At 48.2% G+C, this 27,794-nt stretch overlaps 2 protein-coding genes across 4 annotated transcripts; both read left to right on the forward strand.

Annotated features, from left to right (window-relative positions):
* Positions 1 to 22,668, forward strand: DNTTIP1 (deoxynucleotidyltransferase terminal interacting protein 1). The gene is made up of 13 exons (XM_027620639.2): positions 1 to 172; positions 749 to 819; positions 1,485 to 1,581; positions 5,916 to 6,014; positions 12,390 to 12,458; positions 12,699 to 12,755; positions 13,014 to 13,072; positions 14,181 to 14,226; positions 16,239 to 16,297; positions 16,399 to 16,459; positions 20,697 to 20,768; positions 22,291 to 22,346; positions 22,460 to 22,668. Exons 1-13 carry the CDS (start codon positions 68 to 70, stop codon positions 22,596 to 22,598), a joined length of 990 nt encoding a protein of 329 aa, XP_027476440.1. The 5' UTR covers positions 1 to 67; the 3' UTR covers positions 22,599 to 22,668.
* Positions 22,669 to 22,990: 322 nt separating this feature from the next.
* Positions 22,991 to 27,723, forward strand: UBE2C (ubiquitin conjugating enzyme E2 C). 3 transcript variants are annotated; one of them, XM_035728933.1, is made up of 7 exons: positions 22,991 to 23,128; positions 23,702 to 23,851; positions 24,410 to 24,437; positions 25,223 to 25,309; positions 26,608 to 26,812; positions 26,922 to 26,981; positions 27,489 to 27,723. In XM_035728933.1, exons 1-7 carry the CDS (start codon positions 23,103 to 23,105, stop codon positions 27,545 to 27,547), a joined length of 615 nt encoding a protein of 204 aa, XP_035584826.1. In that variant the 5' UTR covers positions 22,991 to 23,102; the 3' UTR covers positions 27,548 to 27,723. The 3 variants fall into 3 exon arrangements, with proteins under 3 accessions (XP_035584826.1, XP_035584828.1, XP_035584827.1); XM_035728935.1 differs by lacking the exon at positions 25,223 to 25,309; XM_035728934.1 differs by lacking the exon at positions 22,991 to 23,128 and having other exon boundaries at positions 23,618 to 23,851.
* Positions 27,724 to 27,794: the final 71 nt, after the last annotated feature.

Consider the following 27,794-nt stretch of genomic DNA (forward strand, 5'->3'; position numbering starts at 1 on the left):
ATGACGTCACGGGGCTACTTTCCGGCCGGTGGCAGAGTCGGGCTGAAGTTGTGGGGCCGGGGGAGCCATGGGCGCCACTGGCGACGCCGAGCAGCCGCGGGGACCCGGCGGGGCAGAGCGGGGCGGCCCCGAGCTGGGCGACGCGGGCGCAGCGGGGCAGCTGGTTCTCACGGTGAGGACGCCCCCGGGGAGGCCGGGGCTGGGCCTGGGCTCGGGCCGGCTGGGCCTCGGGCTCCCGGGACCCTGGCCCGCGGGCGAGAGAACGCGGCGGCTGGTGCTGCCCAGGGGGTTGGCGTTTTCGCAGTCCGACGACCTGGATTCAAATTCTGGTGCCGCCCTCCTAGCTAGGTGACGTGAGCCAGTCCTGTCAACCCCTGAGCTCCAGTTTCCTCTTCTGTAAAATGGAGATGATTAGTGCCGCCTCATAAAGTTGTTATGGGGATGGGGTGTAAATGCGAAGAAAGCGCCCAGCACACCACCTGCCCCAGAGTAGTCCCTCCGTAAACACTGGTTCCCTTCCTCCTGCCGTCCCAGAAAAGGTGGGGGTTGGGACTTTCGAGGCAGGAAACTTTACCTCAGTTCCTCCACCCCGGCAGGGCCTTGCAACCGCTGCCCTCCCGCCTATCCCAGGGTGGGAGAGGTGCTAAAAGTACCCGAGAAACAGGGGTGTCTCCGTTTAACTTCATACCCTCCACCTCTACCCCAGTGTCAGGGGCCTCAGTGACATATGTTCCCTTGGTCCCCACAGAACCCCTGGAACATAATGATAAAGCACCGGCAGGTGCAGCGAAGGGGCCGCCGCTCACAGATGACAACAAGGTAAGGCTGGTCCTGGGTATTTGCCTCCCAGGCATTGGCTTGGGTGGCACCTTTGGGGTCCCCACTGCACAGAGCTGAAAAGAGATCATCAGCCATTAGAAAGAACACTGGACTAGGAAAGAGAGTCAGCTTCTGTAATTCTGTGTGTGACCTTGGGTTGAATCATTGCCCCCTCTGGACTCACGTACAAAATGAGGAGGTATCATGGACTCAGCAGTGCCTGAGATCCCTAACGTTCACTGGGTTTTGTGGTTGAGGGCTCTAAAGAGGCAGAATAGCATGGAGGTTCAGAAAAAAGTGGGGCTAATAGTAGTATATTTCTCAGTGAAGGGAGAGAGCACAAGATGGACCTACGGGATGCTGATTATATTTCTTGACCTGGGTCGTGATTAAGTGGATGTTCACTAAAACTATTTGTTAAAGTGTATAGACTTTGTATTTCATTAAACACTTTAAAAAGGAATACTCATTTCATAGGGTTATTATGAAAATGGAATAAAGACATACATCTGTGTAGTTTGCACAGAACCTGGGCATGTAGCTTGTTTTCAGGTGAAGCTATCTAATACTGTCATTAAAGGAGCCTGTGTCAATAATTGGCTGGGCAGACTAGGAAAGATATGTTTGGGTCATGACCCCTGACTGTGTCTCTCTCCTGAATGCAGTTTCACAGATCCCGCCATCTCCATGGACCTCCTCCGAGCTGTCCTGCAGCCTAGCATCAATGAGGAGATCCAAACTGTCTTCAACAAGTACATGAAGGTGAGAGCGACGGAGACCCATGGGTGGGCCTTTCCTACATCACAATCCCCCTGGCTCTCTCTAGTACGCACAGAGGTGTAAAGTCTTCCAGTTATGAACTCCTGAGAACTTTTACCCACTCTCTTTGGGGGTCATTTAAATACCTCTTCTGCCAAGCTACTATGAGGACAAAATAATTTAAGCATAATGTGCTCAGCACCATGCTTCAAATAAGTGTTTTTATTACTTGTTTAACAGTATCAACATTATTATTATTATTTAAAATTCCTTTCTAGGCTTCTAAGTAAACTTCTACATGGCTCTACCTGATTGTCCCGTAGATGCTTCAAACAGCATATTCAGAACTGAACTTTTTCTTCCTAAACCTCTTCCTCTTGTGTTTATTCATTCAAGAAGTATTTACTGAGCTCCCACCATAATAGCACTGTTCAAGGCACTGAGGACGTAATAGCGAATGAAGTGAACAGTGTCCCTGCCCTCTTTAAACAGATACGTACTACATTAGGGAACGCCGGAGAGAAGGGGGAGAGAGTGACCAGTGGGGAACAGTAGTGGTGTTTCATAGATAGCGTCCAGGAAAGCCACATGTGAGCAGAGACCGGAATAAAGGGAGGGAAAAACAAGCTATGCGGACACATCAGGGGAAAGTCCAGGCAGAGGGAACAAGGGCAGACGCCCTGAGGCAGGAGTGTGCTTGGCACATTGAAAGCAACAAAGTCTCCAGTGTGGCTGGAGCAGACTGGGGCAGGGGGAGGGTAATAGGAGAGGTAATCAGAGAGGAAATAGGGGCCCAATTCATGCAGAACCTTTTGAGGCCAGCCTTTAAGGATGTTGGGGTTTACTCTGAGTAAAATAGAGGCTCTTGGAGAGTTTTGAGCAGAGCACTTAATCTGAACATTTTTAAAGGGTCGCTCTGACTGATGTGAAGAGAATCATCTGCAGGAGGACTAGTTAGGAGGCTTGAGATGATAGTGGCTTGAGTGTTAGCAGTAAAGGTATTGGGAAAGAGTGAGATTCCATGTGTATTTTAAAGGTAACAGCGAGCTTTGCTGATGATTCAGATGTGCAGGGTAAAAGAACAAGAGAAGTAAACTCAGCAGTTACCTGCCCTGGGCAACTATAAAAACAAGCCACTGACTTGCTATGAGGAAGACAGGAATGAGCAGGGGGAATCAGGAGCTCAGTTTGGGACACGTGAATTTGAATGCGACTACCATTCACTTAGAAACCAGAAGCCAAGGACTCTGCCTTTCTTTCATCTTCCCATCCAGTCAGAGTCCCGTACATTCCACTTCACAATCTGTCATGCCCTTCTTCCTCGCCTCCTCCTTGGTTCAGGCCTTCACATTTTCTCTTACCCAGGCTCCTCCTGTAATCCCCGACTGCCGCTCTTCTTCCCCTCTTTCATCCCACTCTCCCTACAGATGCCAGTGACCTCTAAGGTGTAAACCTAAGGGTGTCCATCCCCTATTTAAAATCCCTCAGTGAGGGGTGCCTGGGTGGCTCAGTTGGTTAAGCAACTGCCTTCGGCTCAGGTCATGATCCTGGAGTCCCAGGATCGAATCCCGCATCGGGCTCCCTGCTCAGCAGGGAGTCTGCTTCTCCCTCTGACCTTCCCTCTCATGCTCTCTCTCTACCATATTCTCTCTCTCAATGAATAAAAATCTTTAAAAAATAATAAAATAAATTTAAAAAAATAAAAATAAAATCCCTCGGTGAGCTCTTGAGTGGTTCAGTCGATTAGGTGTCTGATTTCAGCTCAGGTCATGATCTCGGGGTTTAGGGATCGAGCCCTATGTCAGGTTCCGTGCTCAGTGGGGAGTCTGCTTCTCCCTCTGCCCCTTCCCTCTGCTCGTATGTGCACGCGCGCTCACTCACTCCCTCTCAAATAAGTGAATGAAGTCTTTAAAAAAAAAAAAATGGAAAGGAAAACATTTTTTCCTCAAGAAAATTTCTCTCCAGAAGCTCGTACAATTTTGTATTTATCCCAGCAGCATTTGCGAATCCCTTACGCAGGACCAGATTTCATTCTTAGGTCCAGAGTCCACTTACAGTCACCCCTGTATATTCATCACACTGCCCCCCTCACAGGCTGGCTGTAAAGAATCCAGATTGTTTTAGCTAGCTTTCACTTAGCCAGTAATCAACATTGAACGCCAGTATTAATCTCCAGTTCTTAGGGTTTTTGTTTTTGGTTTTTTGGGGTTTTTTTTTAAGATTTTATTGATTTATTTGAGAGAGAGAGAGAGCATGAGACGGAGGAGGGGCACAGGGGGAGGGAGAAGCAGACTCCTTGCTGAGCAGGGAGCCTGACGCAGCACTCGATCCCAGGAACCTGCGATCATGACTTGAGCCGAAGGCAGATGCTTAACCAACTGAGCCACTCAGGCACCCCAGGGATTTTGTTTTAAAGTGATTCATCTGACTATTCATTTAATTTGGCCTGAAGAATTTTCCTCTTCACCTCGTGAGGTTTCTAATCCACACCTCCTCGCTTTTCTCCTTGGTTGAACGTTAACAATATCAGGCATTTGGACTTCCCAAATATAAAATGAAAGTACATCCCCTTGGGGAGTGCCTGACTGGCTCAGTCAGTACAGCATACAACTGTTTTTTGTTTTGTTTTGTTTTGTTTTGTTTTAGATTTTATTTATCTATTTGAGAGAGAGAAAATGTGAGTGGGGGCCGGGGCAGAGGGAGAGGGAGAAGCAGGCTCCCCACTGAGTGGGGAGCCTGATGTGGGACTCCATCTCACGACCCTGAGATCATGACCTGAGCTGAAGTCAAGTGTCGGACACAACCAGCTAAGCCACCCAGGCTCCCCAAGCATGCAACTCTTAATCTCAGGGTCATGAGTTTAAGCCCCAGGTTGAGGAACGTGGAGCCTACTTAAAATTAAAAAAAAAAAAAAGAAGAAAGAAAAGGAAAGGAAAGAAGAGAAAGGAAACGAAGTACGTCCCCATAGTTGTCTCCCGCAGTATATAGGTACCAGAATTTTTCTGTGTGACACTGTCTTCTGGAGACACAACTTGGACTCTTACTATAAATGTGTTCCTAGTGCCTCCATTTGGGAGCATCACCTGTCCTTCAGTGTTTTCAGGCTCTAACTGTCCCTCTTCCACAGTGGAGGAACCTTCTGCCTTCCCTTTCCCCAGCTGATTGGGACTGCTGGTGTCCTGGGGCCCTGGCCAGGTCTCATGCCACCCATCCCACACATTTCTTTCGGATTGAGCAAGGTCAGAATTCAGTGAGGACCTTCTACTCTCAGGATCTTTTCTGGTCTGCCCTGGGCTGTTCACTGAGGGCACTGGCATTCTTTTTTCCTTCTACAGAAGTAATATAGGTATATTATAAAAATTGAGAGACTATAAATAAGCAGAAAAAGAAAGAAATCATCCATAATGTCACCACTGTTTTTTGTTTGTTTGGTTTTTTTTAAAGATTTTATTTTATTTATTAGAGAGAGAGAACACAAGCAGGGGGGGAGTGAGAGAGGGAGAAGCAGGCTTCCCGCTGAGCAGGGAGCCCGATGCGGGGCTCGATCCCAGGACCCTGGGATCATGACCCGAGCTGAAGGCAGACACCCAACAACTGAGCCATCCAGGCGCCCCACCACTATTAATTTAATATATATCCCTGTAGTTCTTTTGTCTTTCTCTGTTTGCTTTTTGCTGTTTTAAATAAATAGGCTCGGGCGCCTGGATGGCTCAGTCGGTTAAGCGTCTGCCTTTGGCTCAGGACATGATCCCAGAGGCCCGGGATTAAGTCCCACATCGGGCTCCCTGCTTCTCCCTCTGACCCTCCCTCTCTCACATGCTCTCTGTCTCTCTCGCTCTTTCTCAAATAAATAAATAAAATCTAAAAAAATAATAATAATAAATAAATAGGCTCATTCTATACCAAACTGTTTGATACCTTGCTTCCTTCACTTAGCAACATATCATAAATGCCTTTTCATGTCAAAAACATACTCTCCTATACCATCCTTACTTTTAATATTTGCATATTATTTCCTGGTATGGATATGCCATGATTTATTTAAGCTATAGTTGACATTTAGGTTATTCTTCGATTCTGTACTATTTACACCTTGATGCTGTAATGGCCATCCTCTGGGCACCTCCATGATTGTTTTCCTCCTTAAGACAGGATAGAGTGGGGAAGTACAGCTGGGATCTGACTCTAGATCTGTCTGATCTGAAAGCCACATTCATAATCACTTTTCCCTTCTGTATGAGAGGAAGATAAAAGCTTCTCTTTTATATCCAGTTTCCTTCAAGTTGTTGCAAATTAGCCGGTCTTCTGACCTTGTCCTGTGCTGTACTTCTCCCTAGTTCTTCCAGAAGGCAGCACTGAATGTCAGAGACAATGTCGGGGAAGAGGTGGACGCGGAGCAGCTGATCCAGGAGGCCTGTCGGAGCTGCCTGGAGCAGGTGAGACCCAAGCAGACAAGAGACGCACAGCCGTAGGCCCAGGCTTAGTCCTCAGAGCTCTACTAAGAAGTGTGATCACTTCATTCGTGGTACTTGGGGTGATGCCTGACAAGCCACTAGCCTCCAGAGAGGGCCCAGAACTGTTGCTGACAGAAGGGAAGTGGCTTCTCTCTACCCTATACTGGGATCGATGCTTTCACATGCATTAGCTCATTGACACCCAGAAGGCATATTTTTTTTTTTTTTAAAGATTTGATTTATTTATTTGAGAGAGAGAATGAGAGATAGAGAGCATGAGAGGGAAGAGGGTCAGAGGGAGAAGCAGACTCCCTGCCGAGCAGGGAGCCCGATGTGGGACTCGATCCCAGGACTCCAGGATCATGACCTGAGCCGAAGGCAGTCGCTCAACCAACTGAGCCACCCAGGCGCCCCAGAAGGCATATTTTAATCCCTAGTTTCCAGATGAAGAAACTGTGGCTCAGAACAAGCAAGAGTTAGAACAGCTGAGGACTCTCTCACCTCTGCAAGTGGTGACTTCACTCTTCAAGTCACAGCCCCTTTTGGTACTGTCGGGCCTATCACCCTCTCTGCCTTCCTGCTTCAAGGGGTGTGCTCAGCAGAAATGACATCAAGTCTAAAAATGCCTGTGTTCCCAAAATAGAAGTGAACCTGTTTGTGTGTGTCAGCTGTTCTTATTAATAGGAATTGTCAGCATCACCCAGATTCTGTGCTTAACTGGGAAAACCACTAGCTGTCAGAGATGGAAATTTCTTCACATTCAGAGCCACAGAGGCTGGTTTGAACTTAGTTCTAGGAGGGTGATTCTCAGGAGATGAGAGAGTAATGTCTTCTGGGAGGTGGGCTGGCCAGCTGCTCAGGCACAGCCTCAGAAAAGAGCAAGACCAGGGCCTGAGCCTCAGCTTTGGAGAGGGCAGAACTCCATCCATTAGTGCAGTGAAAGCTGATCTGCTTCCCATGGTCTTAATTTAAGCCAACCAAACTCCTCTAAGAGGCCAATTCATCACTTCACTCTGCGACTGGAGTATGTTATAATCAGTTGTAACATCTGCTGATAATAAAACATGGCAGTTTGCTAATGTTCTTATAAGTTTGAACTGAATCAAGATTAAATTGGTAAACCTTCAGTCTCAGTTGCATCCCAGAATGCTTTCTTGAGTTTATTTACCTCTCCAGCTAATATATATTGTGCGCCATTTCTGTGCCAGGCCCCAGCTGCACTGTGCAAAATGGACACAGTCCTTACCCCCAGGTCCCTGACATTACTCCAGTAATCATTCAATAGATCTGGAATTACGAACTGTTCTAAGTGCTATGAGCATAGGAGGCAATGAAAAGAGTATACAAGAAGGTAGAGAGCCCGGGGGCAAAAGGGAGCAGAGTGCATCCAAGGGACAGAAAGAAGCCAGTGTTGCTGGTTTTCAGAGGGCGGAGAGAATGATACGTGGTGAGGTGGGAAAGGTAAGCAGGGGCCAAATCAAGCCAAATTACAGGTGTGGAGTTTTAAGCAGAAGAGTTGCCTACTGAGATTTGCATTTTGAGAGATCACTCTGGCTGCTATAAGGAGATTGGTTTGGGAATCTGCTCTGGAGATTAGAAGGGCAGTGCATGAAACTCTTCAGGAGTCCCCGGGAAAGATGAGATGAAAGCGAACGGGGCATGATCTGTACTCCATGGATGGGTACACCTTTCCAGTCTCCTGAGTCCCCACATCCACCTCGTGGAGTCCCTTTGCCGGTATCAGTGTGACTGGGAAACTGGAATATGGAACAGATGGTGTATGGTCAGAGCACAGGAATCGAGCACAGGAAGGTAGAAAAGCCCAAAGTTCAGCTGGAAACCACATGAATCAAGAAACTTCAAACAAGTCTTTTGACCTTTCTGTTCCTCAGTTTCCTTCTCCCTAAAATTGGGAGTAAGAATCCACCACCAGTGGTTTGCTATGAGAATTAAATGAGAAAATATATGCACACTACCTGTACCGTGTGGGTGCATACAACACAGAACATTCTAGATATTAAATACATGGGAGTTCTATTCATGATTATAGTACACAGCTGCCTCACAGCAGAGCCTGGCTTTCCGGTAGCCCAGCGTACTTGAAGTTCTTTGGGGTCCCCTCGTCTGAACTGCACACAGGACTTCTTGTTGCATGAAAAGATTCTTCACATTGGATGTGAGACAATTCGAGAAGGGTTTTTAGTTTGTTTGGGTTAAGACTTGGTTTGTTTGCACTTCTGACACCACATTGACCATCTTAGTCGTGCTTCGTAATCTCCTTAGCTACCCCTTTCTGGTGTTTTTTGGGGGAGAAATAGCTGATCTTATCTATAGCCCGTTGCCTTGCATTTTTTGTTTGCTTGATTTTGTTTGCATGGTAATTGTTTTTGTTTGTTCATTTTATTCATGTGAGTAATACATATCCATTAAGAAAAATTTGGCATGGTAGTTAAGAATGCAGGCTTTCTCTTGATTTGCACTGTCCAGATATGAATCCTGGCTTTACCACTGACTAGCTTTGTGACTCGAGGTGAGTTACCTCACCGTACTAAATCTCAGTTTTCTCATCTGCGAAATGGGTGTAGAGGTGCTGCATCATAGGATTGTTGTGAGGATTAAATGTGCTAATACTCTTAAGGCTTTTAGATCAGTAACAAGGACTCAGTAAATGTTAGCTACTGTGGGTTTGTAATAAAATTAGACTATAAATTATAAGGAAGAAAATTAAAATTTCTCATAGTCTCACTACCAGCAATAACTTCTATTAACATTTTGATGCATTTTCGTCGTTTACCTATGTATGTTTTTACACATGTGCGTTCATTCACTGGGGCACTGGAAATGCAATGAGGAGCAGAAACAGACCACCCTGGAACCCATGGTCCCCTTCGGCAGCCATGCTATTTCTCTGTTCTCTTTTACAGCGCGACTTTGGGACAGGGGGCTGTCGCTGGCTCCACTTTGTAACCTTCTGTTCATTCTTTTGCTCACTTTATTCAGTCCCCACCACTTCCCTGAAACCTCTCTTATATCAGGGTCCTCAGCAACCTCCATGTTATCAAATCCTGTGGACCCTAACTGTCCTCAGTTTACCCAGCTTCTTGGTGGCATTTATCACAGGGTCATTTCATGTTTCTTGGAACACTCCTTTCTCGGTTCCAGTGATTTGACTTTGCGTCCACTCCTCTTCAGCCTCCTGGACCAGCTTGCCTTCTCTTCTGTGGTTCGCTCTTATTCTAACTGATTGCCTCCAGTCCTGTGGCTTTGAAAACAATTTAACTGCTGTTGATTCCCAGATGTGTATCTCAGCCCTGAGCTGCTTCACTCTTGCCTTCTTTCGATCCATTCTCACAGCAGCCAGACCCATCTTTTTAAAGATGAACCAGATTGTGTCGCTCTCCTCTTTAAAAGCCAGGGACTGGCTCCTGCCTGTTTCTTTAACTTCGTCTCATCCCACCCCCCTCCCCTTATTGGCTATCTTCTAGCTGTATGGAATCCTTTCTGCTTCTCCAGTATGCCAAGCTCAGCGTCTTTGCACTTGCTGTTCTCACTGCCCAGCATGCTCTATCCTTAACTCTTGATATAGCTGCCTCCTTTTCTTCAGATTTAGCTCAAATATTGCCTCATCAGAGAGGCCTTCCCTGGCCACTCCATCTAAAGTAGTCCTCCTAGGGAAACCTGGGTGGCTCGTCGGTTAAGCATCTGCCTTTGGCTCAGGTCATGATCTCAGAGTCCTGAGATGGAGCCTGCTCAGCGGGGAGTCTGCTTCTCCCTCTCCCTTTGCCCCTTCCCTCCCCACCACGTGCTCTTGCTGTCTCTCGCTCTCTCAAATAAATAAATAAAATCCTTTTTAAAATAAAGTAGGGACACCTGGGTGGCTCAGTTGGTTAAGTGTCTGCCTTTGGCCCAGGTCATGATCCCGGGGTCCTGGGATTGAGCCCTACATCAGGCTCCCTGCTCGGCACAGAGCCTGCTCTTCCCCCTGCTTATGTGCTCCCTCTCTCTTTTTCTCTCTCTTTCTCTGACAAATAAATGAAATCTTTTTAAAAATAAAGTAGCCCAGGGGCGCCTGGGTGGCTCAGTCGTTAAGTGTCTGCCTTCGGCTGAGGTCATGATCTCAGGGTCCTGGGATCAAGCCCCGCATCGGACTCCCTGCTTGGTGGGAAGCCTGCTTCTCCCTCTCCCACTCCCCCTGCTTGTGTTCCCTCTCTCACTGTGTCTCTCTCTGTCAAATAAATAAATAAAATCTTTTAAAATAAAAATAAAAAAATAAAGTAGCCTCCCATCTCACTCCTTCCCACACCTCCAGTTAATCTCCATCACCTTACTTGTTGATTTCTACCATTTATTTCAATCTGGAATTATTAATAGTTCATGACTTTATTTTCTGTCTCCCTTTCCACCCCCACCTCTGCTAAAAGCTTAAGCTTTACAAGAGTTGAGGCCTGACCTTGTTCACTGCAGTATGCCCAGCCCTAGAATATGACTCTTAATATGTAGACACTGAGTGTGTGCTGAATGTTGCAGGCGTGAATGAAGGAGGAAGTGAACAAATGGCAAACGAACAGGCAGGGTTCCTGCTCTCCTAAAACCTACAGCCTGGTTAGGCAGACAGGTATGAATTACAGTACCACAGAACGTGCGCATAATTCCACGCAGAGACTTGTGCACTCTTCATTGCAATGTTTGGAGGAGGTTTATGAGTCTAGTATTGGACTTAGCAACTGGGACCTCTACATATAGACACAAGGCAGACTGTTGTATAAATCTGGAGCTCAAAGGAGAGGCCACAGCTGAAGAGAAAAAAATCATAGAGCCAACATTGTGTGTCAACTGTACTCAAATTTTCAAAAATTACGGTGTCATCAGTTTATAGATGTTAACTGAAGCTGTGAGCATGATGAGAGCAGATAGAATACCAAATGGAAGAAGACAGAATGAATCGCATTGAGGAAGATGAGCCAGCAAAGAAGGCTAAGAGAGAGTGGCCAGACAAGTAGGAGGAAAACCAGGGAAGTGTGGCCATAGGAGCCAGTGGGAGAGAGTTTCCAGAAGAGGGGAGTGCTCAGGCCCATCGAATGCTGCTCATGGGAACACAACTCTTCACATAACCTACAGGGCCCTGCCTACCTTGCCACACTCCTCATTCACGCCTCTCTCCTCTGCCCATTATTTGCCAGGCCATCTTTTTCTTCAAACAAGCCAAGTCTGTTCCCACTTTGGGGCTCTTGCTCTCCCTGCTGCTGACATGCTTCTCCTCAGCTCTTCTGATAGCTGGCTCCTTTTCCCTAGCCCAGCCCAGCCCAGAAGGCTGCCTTCTCAGCACAGCCTCCCCTGACCGCCTACTTAAAGCAGCCCTCCCCTCTGCTAATTCTCTGTCACATCTGCCTGGGGTTTTTTTTCTCCACACCATTTATCATGATCTGAAATTACCTTGTTTGTTTATTTGCTTATTATCCAGATTGCCTGCGGAGTATAAGCTCCACAAGACCAGGGACTGTGCATGTGCTATTTACTACTGTGTCCCCAGCCACTTCTGTACTAGGGGCTCAATATTTATTAAATGAAAAGCAGCGGCTATTGAGGAATGTGTTATATTAATACATTTAGTTAGGAAAAATAATATATAGTATATATTTACATGGAAAAAAGTAATGAAGAATTTACATTGAAATATTAACAGTAGTCTGTGGATACAGAGATTTGTTTTTTTTTGCATAGTTTCATCTTTAATTTTTCAGCAATGATCATTAATTATAGTTGACCTTTGAACAAGGTAGGGGTGAGGGGCGCCAACTTCCTGCAGTGGAAAATACACATATAAACTTTTTCTTTTTTTAAGTAATCTCTGCACCCAATATGGAGCTCGAACTCATGACCCCAAGATCAAGAGTCACGTGCTCTACTGACTGAGCCAGCCAGGCGCCCCCATATATAGACTTTTGACTCCAAAAACTAATGGCTTATGTTGACCAGAAACCTTACCAATAATATCAACAGTTGATTAACACGTATTTTGTATGTTATATGTTTTTTAGATTGTATTCTTATAATATAATAGACAAAAGAAAACGTTACTAAGAAAATCATAAGGAAGAGAAAATACATTTGTAGTACTGTACTGTTTTTATCCAAAAAAAAAAACACTGTTAAGTGGGCCCGTGCGAGTCAAACCCATGTTGTTCAAGGGTCAACTGTACTTAAGTTTTTAAAAAAAAAAAAGTAGATATCTATGTATATGCATATCTCAGAGTGCCTTTGTACTGGCCATGAAAATATTTCAACCCAGTTTGGAGTTTTAACCCAGCAGTTACCCACCAAAATAGTGACTGTTAACACTTGATCTTTTCCCTTCAGGCTAAATTACTGTTTTCAGATGGAGAAAAAGTAATACCCAGATTGACTCATGAGCTTCCAGGGATAAAGGTCAGAATCACTGGGTCTGGGGTGTTGCCAGGGGAGACCAATGAGGCTGGGAGGCAGGTGAACTCTGTGGGCCCAGGGAGCTTCCACATACTACCCATTCGTAGGACCAGGTCCAAATGAGGCCCGGCCCGGGGAGGGGCTGGATGGTATAGTCCAGGGCTCTGTCTTCTGCAGCCCCTGGAGACCTGCCGATCCCAGGCACTGGCTCTCCACTGACCCCTCCCTTCCGTTTTCCTCCAGCGTGGCCGACAGACAGAAGAGGAATGTGCCCATCGAGGAAGCCCCGTTCCCAAAAAGGTAACTCATCTCCATGTTTTCTGGCTGGGAAAAGGCCCTATAACTCCAGAAGAAGGTAGAGGGCTTCCTCCATGCACCGGGGGGCCTTTCTAGCCTGAGAGGTAGGCCCCCTGGAGATTGTTAACTCTCCCTGTTCACTCTGAAACCTCATTTGGTCTCTTTGGAAAACCATCTCCACCAAGTGACCCTGGACCTGCCAGTGGCATGGGGTGGGGCTTCCCACGTGGTCAGGCCTCTGACAGCTGTTTTTTCTGGCAGAGGAAGGGACGGCCTCCTGGACACATGCTGTCGAACGATCGGGCAGCTGCCAGCATGGTGTGAGTAGGGGCCAGCAGTGCAGGGAGAGCGGGGAGGGGGTGGGCCTGGAGGGAGAGAGGCCAGAGCTCCTCACCTGCCGAAATCAGATCCAGCTGTTTAAGTCACCTTGGAGGAGGATTAGTCTGGTTTGAGGGGTGGGGAAAGAAGGCGCAGGGAGGACACTATTTTATCCTGCTTTTGCCCCAGAACTGTTTAGCCCAGCTTCATTAAATACCAGACCTGTTTTTATTGTTAGTACACATTGAATGCTCATAATGTGCTGTAACTGCTCTAAATATCTTATATACTTTACCTTCTAATCCTTACAGCCACCCTCTAGTGAAGGTATTGTTAATTTTGTAAATCAGGAGGCAGACTCAGAGGGGCGCCTGGGTGGCTCAGTCGGTTAAGCATCTGCCTTTGGCTCAGGTCATGATCCCAGCGTCCTGGGATCGAGCCCCGTGTTGGGCTCTCTGCTCAGCCGGGAGCCTGCTTCTCCCTCTGCCTGCTTGTGCTCTCTCTCTCTCTCTCTCTCTCTCTGATAAGTAAATAAAATATTTCTTAAAAAAAAAAAGGAAACAGACTCAGAATTTTTATCCAAGGTCAACCAGCTAATAATGAGCACAGTTGTACTACAAAGGTTTTTGAAGCAACAGAGTCTTTTCTTCAAATAAAACTTTATGTGGAAGTCTAATCGAGACAGCCACACCGGTTTGGTTGGGAGCAGCGGGGACAGTCTGAAACCACTGGCTTAGGAGATGGAGCAGTAAGGCCGTCACAGCATGGCTTCCCCCCCCCCCCACCCCCCCCACCCCATACCTGCCTCCCTGAGGCAGCTCTGCGGCTCACAAACACAGGACGGGGGCAGCTGCTGTTGTTCCCTCCTTTTCACAGAGAAGGAAACGACATCTCAGAGAGCTTCCTGGATCCACCCGTGTGGCTAGGTAACCTCAGAGCCAGTCCTAGAATGGCGTTTGCCTTTGTACATCCTCCAATGGCTTACCAGGAGGAAGGACCGCCAGGGCCAAAGCGAGAGTGTGTGAGGAACTCCCACCACCACCAGCAGGCTTTGTTCCAGTCCTAGGCCTCACCTCAGCGAAGTCACCTTTCTTCTTTCCTTCCAATCAGATGGAAACCAAAATCCTGTGAACCAATTCGCCGAGAAGGCCCCAAGGTATGATTATGTGAGCATGGGAATGACCGCTATCCCGGGGAGACCCACCGTGAGGGCAGGGGCTGAGGGATGTGCACATGCCATTCCAGAGCCACCCCACCTGTTCCCCAACCCCCACCCTGCACCCGCACCCCCACTGGCCTCCCAGAAGGATCTTAAACAGGGATTGGAACTAGGGGTGCTTAGTAGAGGACAGGCCCTGCCCTAAATCTTTTGTATGTCATCTCGTTTAATCTTTATAACAATCTTATGAGATAGATTCTGTTACTGTTCTGTGGTGTAGCATATTAAATGCAGTTATCGTATACACTTAATAACCTTGAACTTATATTAAGGCTCAGAGACCTGCCCAGAGTCACATAGCTGCTAAATGGTCATGCCAAGTCTCAAAGCCAAGGTCCATTGCCACCAGAGGCTATGCTCTTAACCATTAGCCTCTGTTGCCTCCAGAACAGTTGTTTGCAAGCTCTTTTAGCAATAGAATCCTTTCTTCAAATAAAATCACGAGTGGAAGCCCAGTAAGGTAGGTGAAAGCTCCACTGGCCTGGTGGAGGCTCTGTCCAGTAAAAAGGTTCCACCGCCGGTGGTACTGGCCATCTCGGCTCTCACACCAGTGACTCTGCCTTCCGTCTTAAACTCTGCTCCCTTCGAGCCAATAATCCTGCATTTCCCTGATTATTCAGTAACTCTCCAGACATCCTTTCTCTTTCTCATGAGTTCCTCTTCCTCAGCAGTGACCCATATACATGGGCGTCCCTCAGAATTGTCTCGCTGGCCCACTCCTGCCTGTAAAATTTCTGTGAATGCTCTCAATCATTCACTCTTAGGATTTCAGGGACCAGTGTATGCTAAAGTCACCATACCTTTATCCCTCACGTCTCTTTCTGGTTTAGAATTTACGTCTCCTACCATTTGCTAGACCTCCCTGCCTGGAATTTCTGTAGCATTTCAAACTCAGCCTATCCAAAATTGCAGTCAGAATCTTTCCTCGTAGACCTTCTTTGGCATTGTCTGCTTTAGTCATCTTTCCCTCTTCCTGTCTAGATCCACTCGAGTCCTGGCTGATCCCACCTCCCACATAGATCACAGCTCCTCTTCCCTCCTTGTCATCCTTACTGCCATCTGAGCTCAGACCCTCATCTTCTCTCAGAAATGCTTTAGTACAGGGGCGCCTGGGTGGCTCAGTCGTTAAGCGTCTGCCTCCGGCTCAGGTCATGATCCCAGGGTCCCAGGATCAAGCCCGGCATCGGGCTCTCTGCTCAGCAGGGAGTCTGCTTCTCCCTCTCCCCTGCTTGTGTTCCCTCTCTCGCTGTGTCTCTCTCTGTCAAATAAATAAAATCTTAAAAAAAAAAAAAATGCTTTAGTACAGCAACCTCTAAACTGCTCCCAGCCTATAGTCTTGCCATTTCGAATCCATTAGCCATGTGTGGGCGAGTGAGCTGTCTTTAAAGCAAGCCTGGGTCTCCCTATTTAGAGACCTCAGTGACTCCGCATGGCCTACAAGATAAAGTGCAAACTCCTAAAAGCAGCACGCCCAGGCCTCTAGCCCCGTCTGTCTCTTCAACCTCCTCTGTTGCCACTCCCTAATCCGTGCTCTCTCCTTTTAGCTACGCGGAATCGCTCGTGGTCTCTCCGGCCTGCCAAGCCCGCTCTCACTTCCTCCCATTTATACCGTACTGTCCTTTCTTCCTCCCCACTGCCCTTCCAGAATTAATCAGGGAATTACCTCTGCAAGGGAGCCTTCCTGTTGCCGTCCCCCATGGCATCCCTCTCAACTGGCATCTGTATCCCTGCCTGTCTCATGCTGGTATAATTATAATTTCTGTGTCCCCCAGAAATTACTCATCTCTTTATCCCCAGTGTCTAGCCCAGCATATTGTCAATACTTGGTTTCTTGAATCAGCTGTTTGGAATAGTGGACAAGGATGGTGGTAGGAGAAGGCAGGAAAAGAGTATTTCCGTCCTGCCCACCAGGTAAACCTCACCCTCACCAGCCTCTCTCTTTTGCATAGTGGGACCCAGCCCGGCTGAATGAATCTACCACCTTTGTGCTGGGATCTCGAGCCAACAAGTAAGTTCCAGAGCTTTGGCGCTGAGGGAGGGGACAACTTGGGGGCCTACCCCTAGGACTGCAGCTGCTGGAATCCTTACCACCCCTCCATTCCTTTTCAGGGCCCTGGGGATGGGGGGCACCAGAGGAAGAATCTACATCAAGCACCCGCACCTCTTTAAGGTAGGTGAGTGCTGCGAGTCAGGCAGGCCGTTGCAGTGTGTGCGGTGGGAGCTGTGGATGGCACAGAGAAGCTTGGAACAAACACTCATCTGGGACTCAGGACTTCTGTGTTCTAGTTACCCCTCTGCCCTTAACCTTTACCTCTTGTAATTTACTGAACATTCTGCCCCTCAGTAACAACTACTTTCCTAGTGTGCTTATTGCGGACCACACCGGGTTTCAGGTGCTGCACTTACTTTATCTCAGGGAGCTATCCTTTAAAACAAAGATAGCTCTCATTGTTTTACAAATTAAAACATAGGGGCGCCTGGGTGGCTCAGTCGTTAGGCGCCTGCCTTCATCTCAGGTCATGATCCGAGTCCGGGGATTGAGCCCCCCATCAGGCTCCCTGCTTGACGGGAAGCCTGCCTCTCCCTCTCCCACTCCCCCTGCTTGTACTCCTGCTCTCGCTCACTCTCTGTCAAATAAATAAATTTTAAAAAATTAAAACATAAAAAAACAAAAACGGGGGTAAAGAAAGGCTAAGTGACTTGCCCAAAGTTACTCAGCCAATAAGTGATGAGTAGGATTCCAGTCTGGGTCTGTCTTCAGCAAAGCCTGAGCTCTTCCCCATTACCTTATTCAATTGTCTATAAAATAAAGAGGTTGGAGCAAGGCAGCAGTTCTATCCCTTTTCAAAGAGAGGTACTTAGGTCTCTACTATTTAAGAAAATAATGGAGGGGCATGATATCAGTCACCCTCTTAAATGAATTTGTGTTTCTTCAGTCACAAAAGTATCCAAATATATTAGAAGATAGCACATGTGTGTTCAAGACATGTTCTTGCACCCATCCGTAAGGCTTGGGGTCCCAGAATTATGGCTCTGTCTACTACATTCTGTGCAAGTTCAGGTTCTTTGCGGGGTGGACCTTCTTCTTCCTTTTAAGTCTTACATCCTGAGATCCTCAGCACTGAGACAGTGTGACCTACTTGCTACTTCATTTTCCTTTCAGTGTCTTCACTCCTGCTGTTCCCTCTGATGACCTTCCCCCCACCCCCTGGCTTATATCTCTGCCTGACTCTTCTGTAGGATCCACCTCTTCCAAAACCCTTCTTGCATCATCCCCCAAGTGTATGTGCTCTGGAACCTCCTTGGAACTCCAGTAGCACAATGGTTAAGAGTATGGTTTCAGTCCTGGTTCCGCTACTTAGTAGCCATGTGACCTTGGGCAAGTGGCTTCACATTTCTTTTTCTCTTTCTTTCTTAATTCAGTTTAGTTAACGTATAGTGTATTATTAGTTTCAGAGGTAAGATTTAGTGATTCATCAGTTGCATGTAACACCCAGTGCTCATTCCATCAAGTGCCCTCCTTAATGCCCATCACCCAGTTACCTCATCCCCCCACCTCCCCTCCAGCAACCCTCAGTTTGTTTCCTAGAGTTAAGAGTCTCTTATGGTTTGCCTTCTTCTCTGTTTTTATCTTATTTTATTTTTCCTTCCCATTTCTGAGCCTGTTTTGTTATCTACAAAAACAGAATGATACAATCCAACCTTACAGGATTGGTAGAATTAGGGGAGAGTGCAGTAAAGCTCCCAGCGCACTGCCTGGCACATAGCAAGGGCTCCGTGAGTGTTTGATATTACCAGCACACATTCCCAATTCTTTGATCTGCCGTTTGTAATAAACTGCCGACCCACACTCATTACCAGTGGGAACGATCTTGCACTATAATCTTTCCAGTCTAAGAAGTGGAAGGAAAATGTTTTTGTTGTTTTAATTCTCTGTTTGTGACGACAGGCATCTTTTCACTCATTTAGCATCCATTTGTATTTCTTCTGTAAACTACCTCTTGTATCTCTTGCCCATTTTTCTGTCTTCCTAAAGGCATTATTCAAATTTTTCTTTTCCTTTTTAACTTTTTTTTTATTATAGAAATAATATATAAAACCCATTCTTACTGTAAAAAGATTCAATATGCAGAAGCTAACAGGGAACAAAACGCAAAGTTCCCTTCATTCTTGACTCCGAGTCTCCTCCCCTCGAGGCCACCACCGCCAGCATGGCAGCATCCTCCAGGCCCTCCCTGTGCACACACATGGGTGTGGGTGTGTATATGGCCTTCAGTGATATTTTATGTTGTTGACTATACGTGTTAATAGCAATAATACATCTATAACTACATATTGTTCTCTGATTTTATTTTTTTTCACCCAAAAATTCATTCATTCATTGAACACATTTATTGAGTGCTGAGCATTCTCAAAGTGCTAGAGATATAGCAGTAAACAAAATGTGGACACACAAAACTCCTTGCCTTCACAGAGCTAACATTCTAATACAGGGCCAGGTATGGCCTGTGGGCCAAATCCAACCAGGAGACTGTTTTTGTCCAACTCGAATTTTTTATATTTTTAAAGGGTGATTTAAAAAAATAAAAATGGGGGTGCCTGGCTGGCTCAATCAGTGGAGTGTGTGACTCTTGATCTCGGGGTTATAAGTTCGAGGTCCACATTGGGTGTAGAGGTTACTTAAAAATAAAATCTGTAAAAACAATTAAAAAAATAAAAATGGGCGCCTGGGTGGCTCAGTTGGTTAAGCAACTGCCTTCAGCTCAGGTCATGATCCTGGAGTCCTGGGATCGAGTCCCGCATCGGGCTCCCTGCTCGGCGGGGAGTCTGCTTCTCCCTCGGACCCTCCCCCCTCTCATGCTCTCTCTCTCTATCTCATTCTCTCTCTCAAATAAATAAAATCTTAAAAAAAAAATAAAAAATAAAAATGAAGGATATGCAACAAAGATGTATATGGCCAGCAAAGCCTAAAATATTTACTAGCTGGCCCTTTACAGAAAAAGTGAGCTGACCACTATAAATCTGTGGATGATATCTTAAAGATTTGTCCATGTTATTAATTAAATTAAGTCTCCCTCATTTTATTTTTTTTTAAGGTTTATTTACTTATTTATTTGACACAGAGAGACACAGCGAGAGAGGGAATACAGCAGGGGGAGTGGGAGAGGGAGAAGCAGGCTTCCTGCAGAGCAGGGACCCCGATACAGGGCTCGATCCCAGGACGAAGGCAGACGCTTAATGACTGAGCCACTCAGGCACCCCCCTCATTTTATTTCTAACAGCTGTGTAGAATTCATAAAATGGCTATTCCATAATTTATTTCATTACCCCCCTATTAGTGGATATTTACGTTTTTCCAACAGTTTCGCTATTATGAACAGTGCTATCCCAAACATCCCTTGTGTACATGTGTGGGTGATTCTGCAGGATACATCCCTGGAAGTGGGATTGAAATTGGGATAGAAAATGCATACTCTTATTAAATTTTTTATTAATATTTATATTACTTGGGAAGTGAAATATTTACACACAAAGGGTAGTAACCATACAGATTTCTCAGCTTTGTCTCTATTTCAACTGTCCTACCTATTTTATAAAATCTACCTTTATTGAGCACTTTGTGTCAGATACTATCTTTACCACTTTTTATGCACTATCTCATTTATCCTTAACAAGCTTCTAAGTATTGATACTGTTTGTTTCACAGATGAAGAAACTGAGTCTCAAGGAAATTACTGCCCAGGTTGACACCATCTACTAAGAGGCAGGAACCTGATTTTTTTTTTTTAAGATTTTATTTATTTATTTGACAGAGAGAGAGGGAACACAAGCAGGGGGAGTGGGAGAGGGAGAAGCAGGCTTCCCGCGGAGCAGGGAGCCCAATGTGGGGCTCGATCCCAGGACCCTGGGACCACGACCTGAGCCGTAGGCAGACGCTCAACGACTGAGCCACCCAGGCGCCCCAGAACCAGAATGTAAACCTAATTCCAAAACCAAGTTCTTAACCGCAGTGCTATTCTGCTCCCCCCAGAGCATGACCTGTCCTGATTTTTGTTTCGGAAAATATGGTCACCATAACAGTTCATATGTGTGGTAAACTACCTCAGGTCATTCTTCGAAAAAGAGTAGAGCTCTAGAGTAATAGTCACCAGTCTGACCAGTTGCCAGAGTGCTGTGCTTTGAGAAAGGAAGGGGTAGGAAGTGTGCTAAACCTCTGGGATTTGGGTCCCATCCCCTGGCCTCCTGGGCTCAGCTCCGCTTGCTGTGAAGAGGTTGGCAAGCCCTCTGCATTCACCAGGCTGGGACGAGGTCTTGGTGAGAGATGCTCAGGGGCTGAGAGATGCTCTAGAACCAAATGAGAAAAGTTCCTCCCACTAGGCTAACATCTGTGATTTCATCCCTTCCAGTATGCAGCTGACCCCCAGGACAAGCACTGGCTGGCCGAGCAGCATCACATGCGGGCAACAGGGGGGAAGATGGTAAGCACTGTTCACACATGCCCAGCCAGGGACCCACCCAGCCCAGGGGCCAAGGGTCCGGCTGTTGGTGGCACTTCCTTCCATGTCTGAGACTCTCAGAGCCTGATGAATGTGGAAAAGGAGACTTGCTAGGGTAGAGAGGGCCCCTTTCTTCACACTGAAGACCAGACTTAATCCCTGGATTCCCTTCCCACACGCCACTCCCTCGCTCCCTCCTTCACCAGCCTTATTCAGACTATATTAGCTGTGCATAAGAATGGCAGGTGCACAGCACATGTAACACTACTTTTACCTCATGTGCCCATTGACAGATGGCTCTCACGGATCACCACCTCTTCCGCCAGACACAGCTGTAGGATCTCCCCAACACAGTGCTCCAGGCAGCACCTCCTGTCAGTAGGAGTTAGCACATGCAGTGAAACCTGTTTGCCACGCCTAGCAGCCCCTTCCAGAATCACTTCTGCTTAAAGAGTTCTTAGCTCATCAAGCAGCGACCTTGGGAAAACCGTCCTTGCATGCGTTCTGAAACTAGCAGGGCTTTGTCCATCACCTGCGGTGTCCCCCACCTGAGGACTCAGTCCCACCGCGGGGACTGCTCCTGTTAGAATTCAGTGGCCTTGCAAACCAGTATACCATCTCCTTTCTGGCAAGGAAACAATCTTCTGTTTTACTACTCTACTTATTCGTACACCCTGTTTAAGAAGATTTTAGGGAACTTACCACATACATAAAATGCAAAATAACGTAAATAAGAAATAGATGGGAAGAGGAAAGACAGGATCTAACATTAAGCCATGAACAAGACTAGCTTTAAAAGGGGTGTTTTTTTTTAATAGCTGACTTGGGAAACTAGCACACTTCCATGGGTTTTTGCAAATTCAGCACTAGGCCCTTCTCAGGGACATCTCATTGGTTACATAGTTCACAGTGCTCATAAGATGACAGATTACTCAGGGGACACACACAGATTACTCCTGACCCTAAGACTAGAAAGAACTGTCTCCCCCAGAAGACTTGCCCATGTGATGAATGACATCCCCTGTGTGGTAAGTGCACGAGAGGGCTCTCTCCCCCTGCAGACCATGGCATTGTGCCACAGCCGAGCTGCAGGCCCCTGGTAGGAGACAGCAGTGCAGCTTCTCACGTTTGCCCTTCTGCCACGAAGTTCAAAGCCAGATCATCTCAGTTCCTAGAGTTAACATTACAGCTTCCTCCTCCTGATTCCCTGTTTCCATGTGTGTTTTGCTAGCTCTCTTGCGATTTCATTTTAAGCCACCCAGAGTCCTTTTTTAAAAGAGGCGGCGGCTGTAAGTCACCCATCTCCACTCCTTAACCCATAAATTTTCTATTTGAGTGAAAGGTTGTCTCACGGAGCTATTTTCCAGTCTCTCCCTACTCGCTCTTCTAAACTGTAAATTATGCCCCTCTCCCTTCCAGCCCTTACATTAAGTACATGTTTAATAGTATTGTTGAGTTGAAATGAATCAGAGGCAGTGACCACTCTCCTTTGCTCCTGCCCCAGGCCTACCTCCTCATCGAGGAGGACATCCGGGACCTCGCAGCCAGTGATGACTACAGGTAAAGCCAGTCATCTAGCTGTCCCCTGCGCCCCCCCCCCACAGTGGCCCCTTTGGGTCAGCCTGGGCCTGCACCCTCCTTGCTTCAACTCTCCTCCTCAATGTCTGTTCCAGAGGATGTCTGGACCTGAAGTTGGAGGAGCTGAAATCCTTTGTGCTACCCTCCTGGATGGTCGAGAAGATGCGAAAGTACATGGAGACACTACGAACAGAGAACGAGCATCGTGCTGTTGAAGCACCTCCACAGACCTGACCGAAGCCAAGTCCCCTGGCTACACTTGGCAGCCCTCTTCCAAGGCCCTGTCACCCACTGAGGCCACTACTGGGACTGCTCCTGGATGGATCTCAGCGGCATTAAGCTGTGCCTGGGCCAGTCTGTAGTGACTCACTACAGAGCACCCCCAGACTGGCACGTGGTTCTGTATTTGTAAAGTTATCGGGTTAAGAAGCAATTAAACAGTTTGTAATAAACACAGTGAGCTAGCTGTGCAGTCTGTTGTAGGGGCTGACAAAATACCAAGGGATCTAGACGTGAGTGTAGGAAAAAAGGACCAGGTACCCCTCCCCCATCGCAGGTCGGACCCAGTAAGGTCCCACTGCCCCGTGCCTATCTGCTTTATGAGACAAAGCTGGGAACACCGTGTACCCTGCAAACCTTCCCTGTTTCTTATCTCTTCATCCCCTAAGGTACAGAAGTGGCAGGACGTGTTGGCTGGCACCATAGGGGTTGACGACAGACCGGAAGAAAAGTGCGGAGATGCTTTTATTGCCCCCGTCTTACAGGTGAAAATACTAAATGCCGTGTCCGGGGTCACACAGCAAACCGTGGGAGAGGCTGCTGTGGAAGCCTGTTTCCAACAGTCTCCTGCTCTGGCCGTCATACCCCTCCCATAAGGTCCCTACAGAGGTGTCGGGGACATTAAAATATGTGGAGGAGCAAGGGTTTCCCGGTTCAGGGAAGGGTACCGATGTCGCCAGACCGGAGACGTTCCCTCCTGGGAATGGGGATCCCGGCTGAGCGCGCCGGGAGCTCGCTCTGGTAGCCAGTCCTGGGACCTGAAAGTGTTCATCCCACGTGGACTTTTTCTCGGCCCTTTAATGGTCGGCGTTTTCCAAAGGCCACCAATCCGCTGCAGATTCGTTAGTTAATGACAGCCTCTTCTGCCAATCGCCCTTCAGAAGCAGGTTTCCACCGCCCAATATTGGTGCGCTGGGGGGTGGGTCTAGCAGTTGCGCAGTGACACAGCGCTCTGGCGCGCCCCATTGGCTGGATCAAACCCAAGCGAGCCGCTGATTGGCCAGTGCTGCCGGAGGGTTACAATTCAAACGCGGGCGGGCGGGCCGCCGGCCCTGCAGTTGCAGTCGTGCTCTCCGAGTTCCTGTCTCTCTCCCCGCACCGCCCGGGATGGCCTCCCAGAACCGCGACCCAGCTGCCGCCAGCGTCGCCGCCGCCCGCAAAGGAGCCGAGCCCAGCGGGGGCGCCGCCCGGGGCCCCGTGGGCAAGAGGTGAGGAGTGTGGAGTAACACTGGCCGGGCCCGGCACGCCCTGGGCCTTGGGGTCCAGAGCTCGGACTTCCGGGCCCCCACCTCCTCCTGGAGTGGGTAGATGTGCGGGGGCAGGAGGGCACGCCGGGAGCTCGGGCTGCCCTTAGAGGGCCCCCCGAAGGAGGACAGAAGGGGGAGGTACGCCGCCATGATCCTCCGCGGGTGAGCCAAGATGAAAGTGTGCCTGGGACCTTCGGTGGCTCGGCGAGGTAGGGAGGGGGAGTGGGGACGGAAGCGGGGAGAAACTGGGATCCGGCACAGGGAGAGAGACGTCAGAGAAGCCGAGGGGCTTAAGAACGAGGCAGAACCGTCCTGCCGGAACCTGGAATTAGGAAGGGTGAGGACTCCCTGGGACTCTTCGGTGGAAATGGGAGTGAGTGTGCCGCAGCTGAGTCTGGCCTCAGGGTAGGGGAAGCCTCCATGACAGCTCCCCCAGAGATTCTGGGGTGAGGGAAGAAGCACCGCGTGGAGCCCTGGCCCATCCAGACTCCCGGGTGACTCCCAACGCTTATGTTGCAGGCTACAGCAGGAGCTGATGACCCTCATGGTGAGTGACTACCTGCCCAGACCCCCAGGCCAATTGATCCACCCTCCACCTCCCCACTCACTTATCAGTAGCCTCCTTTCCTACATCGGGCTCTTTGCTAGACACAGCACAGGGGATAAAAAGATGAGTCCGCTTTCCTCTTCTGGGAAGAAGTTAATAGACCCCGCCTACACCTTTCTTTCCAGCAGTGTCTACTCCAGATCCCTCCCCCCCCACCCCCACCACCACCACCACCATGAAGTTCCCTCTAAAATAGAGTTCCCTGAAGCCATGCAAGGCCTTCTTCTCTCTATGCTGCCTGGCCCTACTGCCCTGCCCTGAGATTTAACCACACCCAACCCTCCCCCTTACTATTCTTAGGGAAGACGCCTGTCGTACTTTTCAAGTAATTTTTCCTAGGTGACCTTGTCTACTTTAACCCTGACTATCCAACTCAGATCCGTCAATGCCAATATTCCCTATCTCCCTAGTCTGTGAATGGTCTTGAGGCTTTTTATGTAACCAGCCCTAACTAGCATGTCGAACTGGATTCCCAGCATCCAACAAGATTGGGGGCACAGAGCTGCTTTGTGTTTTTTCTGCATAACCCTTCCCTCCTTAACACACCCCAGTGCTGCTCCCCAAAGGGGCAGGTTCAGCCCCAAGAATTGAGTCACTTCCTCAAAAAAGCCCATCAGTTTGAGCCAAATTTTGGATCAAAATTTGATGAGCTTAAGGGGAAGGATTTCACCTACTGACCCCCAAAAGTGTACTGTGCAGCCCAGCAGATGTTGTTTCTTCCCCAGATGTCTGGTGACAAAGGCATCTCTGCCTTCCCTGAATCCGACAACCTTTTCAAATGGGTGGGGACCATCCATGGGGCAGCAGGCACAGTAAGTGCAGGGTGAGGTAGGTGAGTGTGACTTTGCGGGGTCTGGGGGCGGGCTGGGGTGAAAACCAAGTGCAGGTCGCGAGCTTCGAGCCTGGCTCAACACGTGCCTGGCTCAATACGTGCCTGGCTCAATACGTGCCTGGCTCAACACGTGCCTGTCCTGTTCTGGTGCTCTGAGCCCGGGGCCCTTGTCTCTCCCTCTGTCCAGGAAGACATTGGGTTGAAAGCAGGGCTGTCCATCTCAGATGCCTATAGGGGCCCGAACAGAAAGAAGGATGGAGGGTACGTGAGGACTTTGGCCAGTGGGAGGGCACCAGTCTCAAGATGGCAGCTTCCCATTGCTGCATATCTGGTTAAAGATGAGTCAGAAATCCAGGGGCGCCTGGCTGGCACAGTCAATGAACGTGCAACTCTTGATCTCGGGGTTAAACATTCAGGCCCCATGTTGGGTGTAGAGATTACTGAAAAACGAAGCCTTTTTAAAAAAAAAAATTCAGGGGCGCCTGGGTGGCTCAGTCGTTAAGCGTCTGCCTTCGGCTCGGGTCTGGGATCTCAGGGTCCTGGGATCGAGCCCCGCATCGGGCTCCCTGCTCGGCGGAAAGCCTGCTTCTCCCTCTCCCACTCCCCCTGCTTGTGTTCCCTCTCTCTCTCTCTTTCTCGCTGTGTCTCTCTCTGTCAAATAAATAAAATCTTGAAGAAAAATAAATAAATAAATAAAATAAAAATAAAAAAAATTCAGTGCGGCGCCTGAGTGGCTCAGTGGGTTAAGCGGCTGCCTTCGGCTCAGGCCGTGATTCCAGGGTCCTGGGATCGAGCCCCACATCGGGCTCCCTGCTCGGCGGGAAGCCTACTTCTCCCTCTCCCACTCCCCCTGCTTGTGTTCCCTCCCTTGCTGTGTCTCTGTCAGATAAATAAATAAAATCTTTAATAGTAAAAAAAAAAGGTAGCAGCACCTCAAGTGTCCATTCATGGACACAAAAGGGAATATTATTTTTAAAAAAAACAAAAACAAATTCAGGTGTATGTCTAAAATATCCTAATTTTTACATGTCAGCAGCTAATGTTGTGGCTGACTAAAGCACAGCTGTGGTAGTCCTCAGGATGCCAGTTTACACTGAAGGATCACTGATGTCCCTACCAGATAGGAGAGAAAGTACCACAGCCAGTGTAACACTTTGTCTTTGGTCAAGTCCGAGGCAAACTCAAAGGTCCTTACAAGCCCCTTACCGGGGCTTGGGTTGGGATATGAGGCTCAGGGTGGGAGGCTCACTCCCCCCCGCTCTGTTTCTCCAATGCCAGGTTTATGAAGACCTGAGGTATAAGCTCTCGCTGGAGTTCCCCAGTGGCTACCCTTACAACGCGCCCACGGTGAAGTTCCTCACACCCTGCTACCACCCCAACGTGGACACCCAGGGAAATATCTGCCTGGACATCCTGAAGGACAAGTGGTCTGCCCTGTATGATGTCAGGACCATCCTGCTGTCCATCCAGAGCCTGCTAGGAGGTGACTTCTGAGACCAGCGCCTCCCCCCTGAGACTGGGAACCTGTCCGGACCGCCCCCACCCCCAGCTAGCCTCTTCTACTTAACTATTCTCTTTCTTTCCATCCACAGAACCAAACATTGATAGTCCTTTGAACACGCATGCTGCCGAGCTCTGGAAAAACCCCACAGGTGGGTCCTTCATCCTTCTCGGGCACCGGGTGATCCCTCCCCAATATTCAAAGGCTCCCTCAAACAGAAGGATCCTAGTGACTTGGGATCGTGTCCTGAGGACTGGGTTGGGGTGGGTGGTTAACCCAGATAACCCAGTTTCTACCTCTGCCTTGGTGTTTCTGATTTGCCTGTTTGCTGTAAAATCAGAAAGCTAACTTCCTACAGTAATGTAGGTTGAGGGACTTTTTAAGTAGAAAGCAAACTTTGTGTAAATGACTTGCTCACTAAGAACCCCAGTCACCTCCCCAGCATCCCTGGGAGCAGAACCCATCCAGGAGACCTGACCAGGCAGCCCGCAGCAGGAGAATCTATTGTGTCAGGAAATCCTCCCCAGCTCCCCAGACTGCTCCCACCTTTGTATCCTTGCTTGCCCCCTTGCCTCCTGTAACCCTCGTAACCTGATGTTACTGGGCCCCTTGTAACCTTGTCCCCACCACTCCCTGAGACCTGCCTGTTCTCTTCCAGCCTTTAAGAAGTATCTGCAAGAAACCTACTCGAAGCAGGTCTCCAGCCAAGATCCCTGACTGTCCAGCCTCTCTCTTTGTGTTGTCTTTTTATTTTCTCCTTAGATAGTCTTTCTCTTCATTTCTGTCTAGGACTCTGTATCTTAAGCTGTGGTGTCATTTTTGTTTTGTTTCTGTTTTTTAAATTAAGTCTCTGGTTGAGCCCTTGTGACAAATATATTAAATAAATACATTGGGTTTTTTTTTACAAGTTGCCTTGTCGTTACCCCAGGGTTGGGAGGGCTCAGGGTGGGTGGAGTAGCATATC

Source organism: Zalophus californianus, chromosome 8, assembly GCF_009762305.2.
Source record: "Zalophus californianus isolate mZalCal1 chromosome 8, mZalCal1.pri.v2, whole genome shotgun sequence".
NCBI lineage: Eukaryota > Metazoa > Chordata > Mammalia > Carnivora > Otariidae > Zalophus > Zalophus californianus.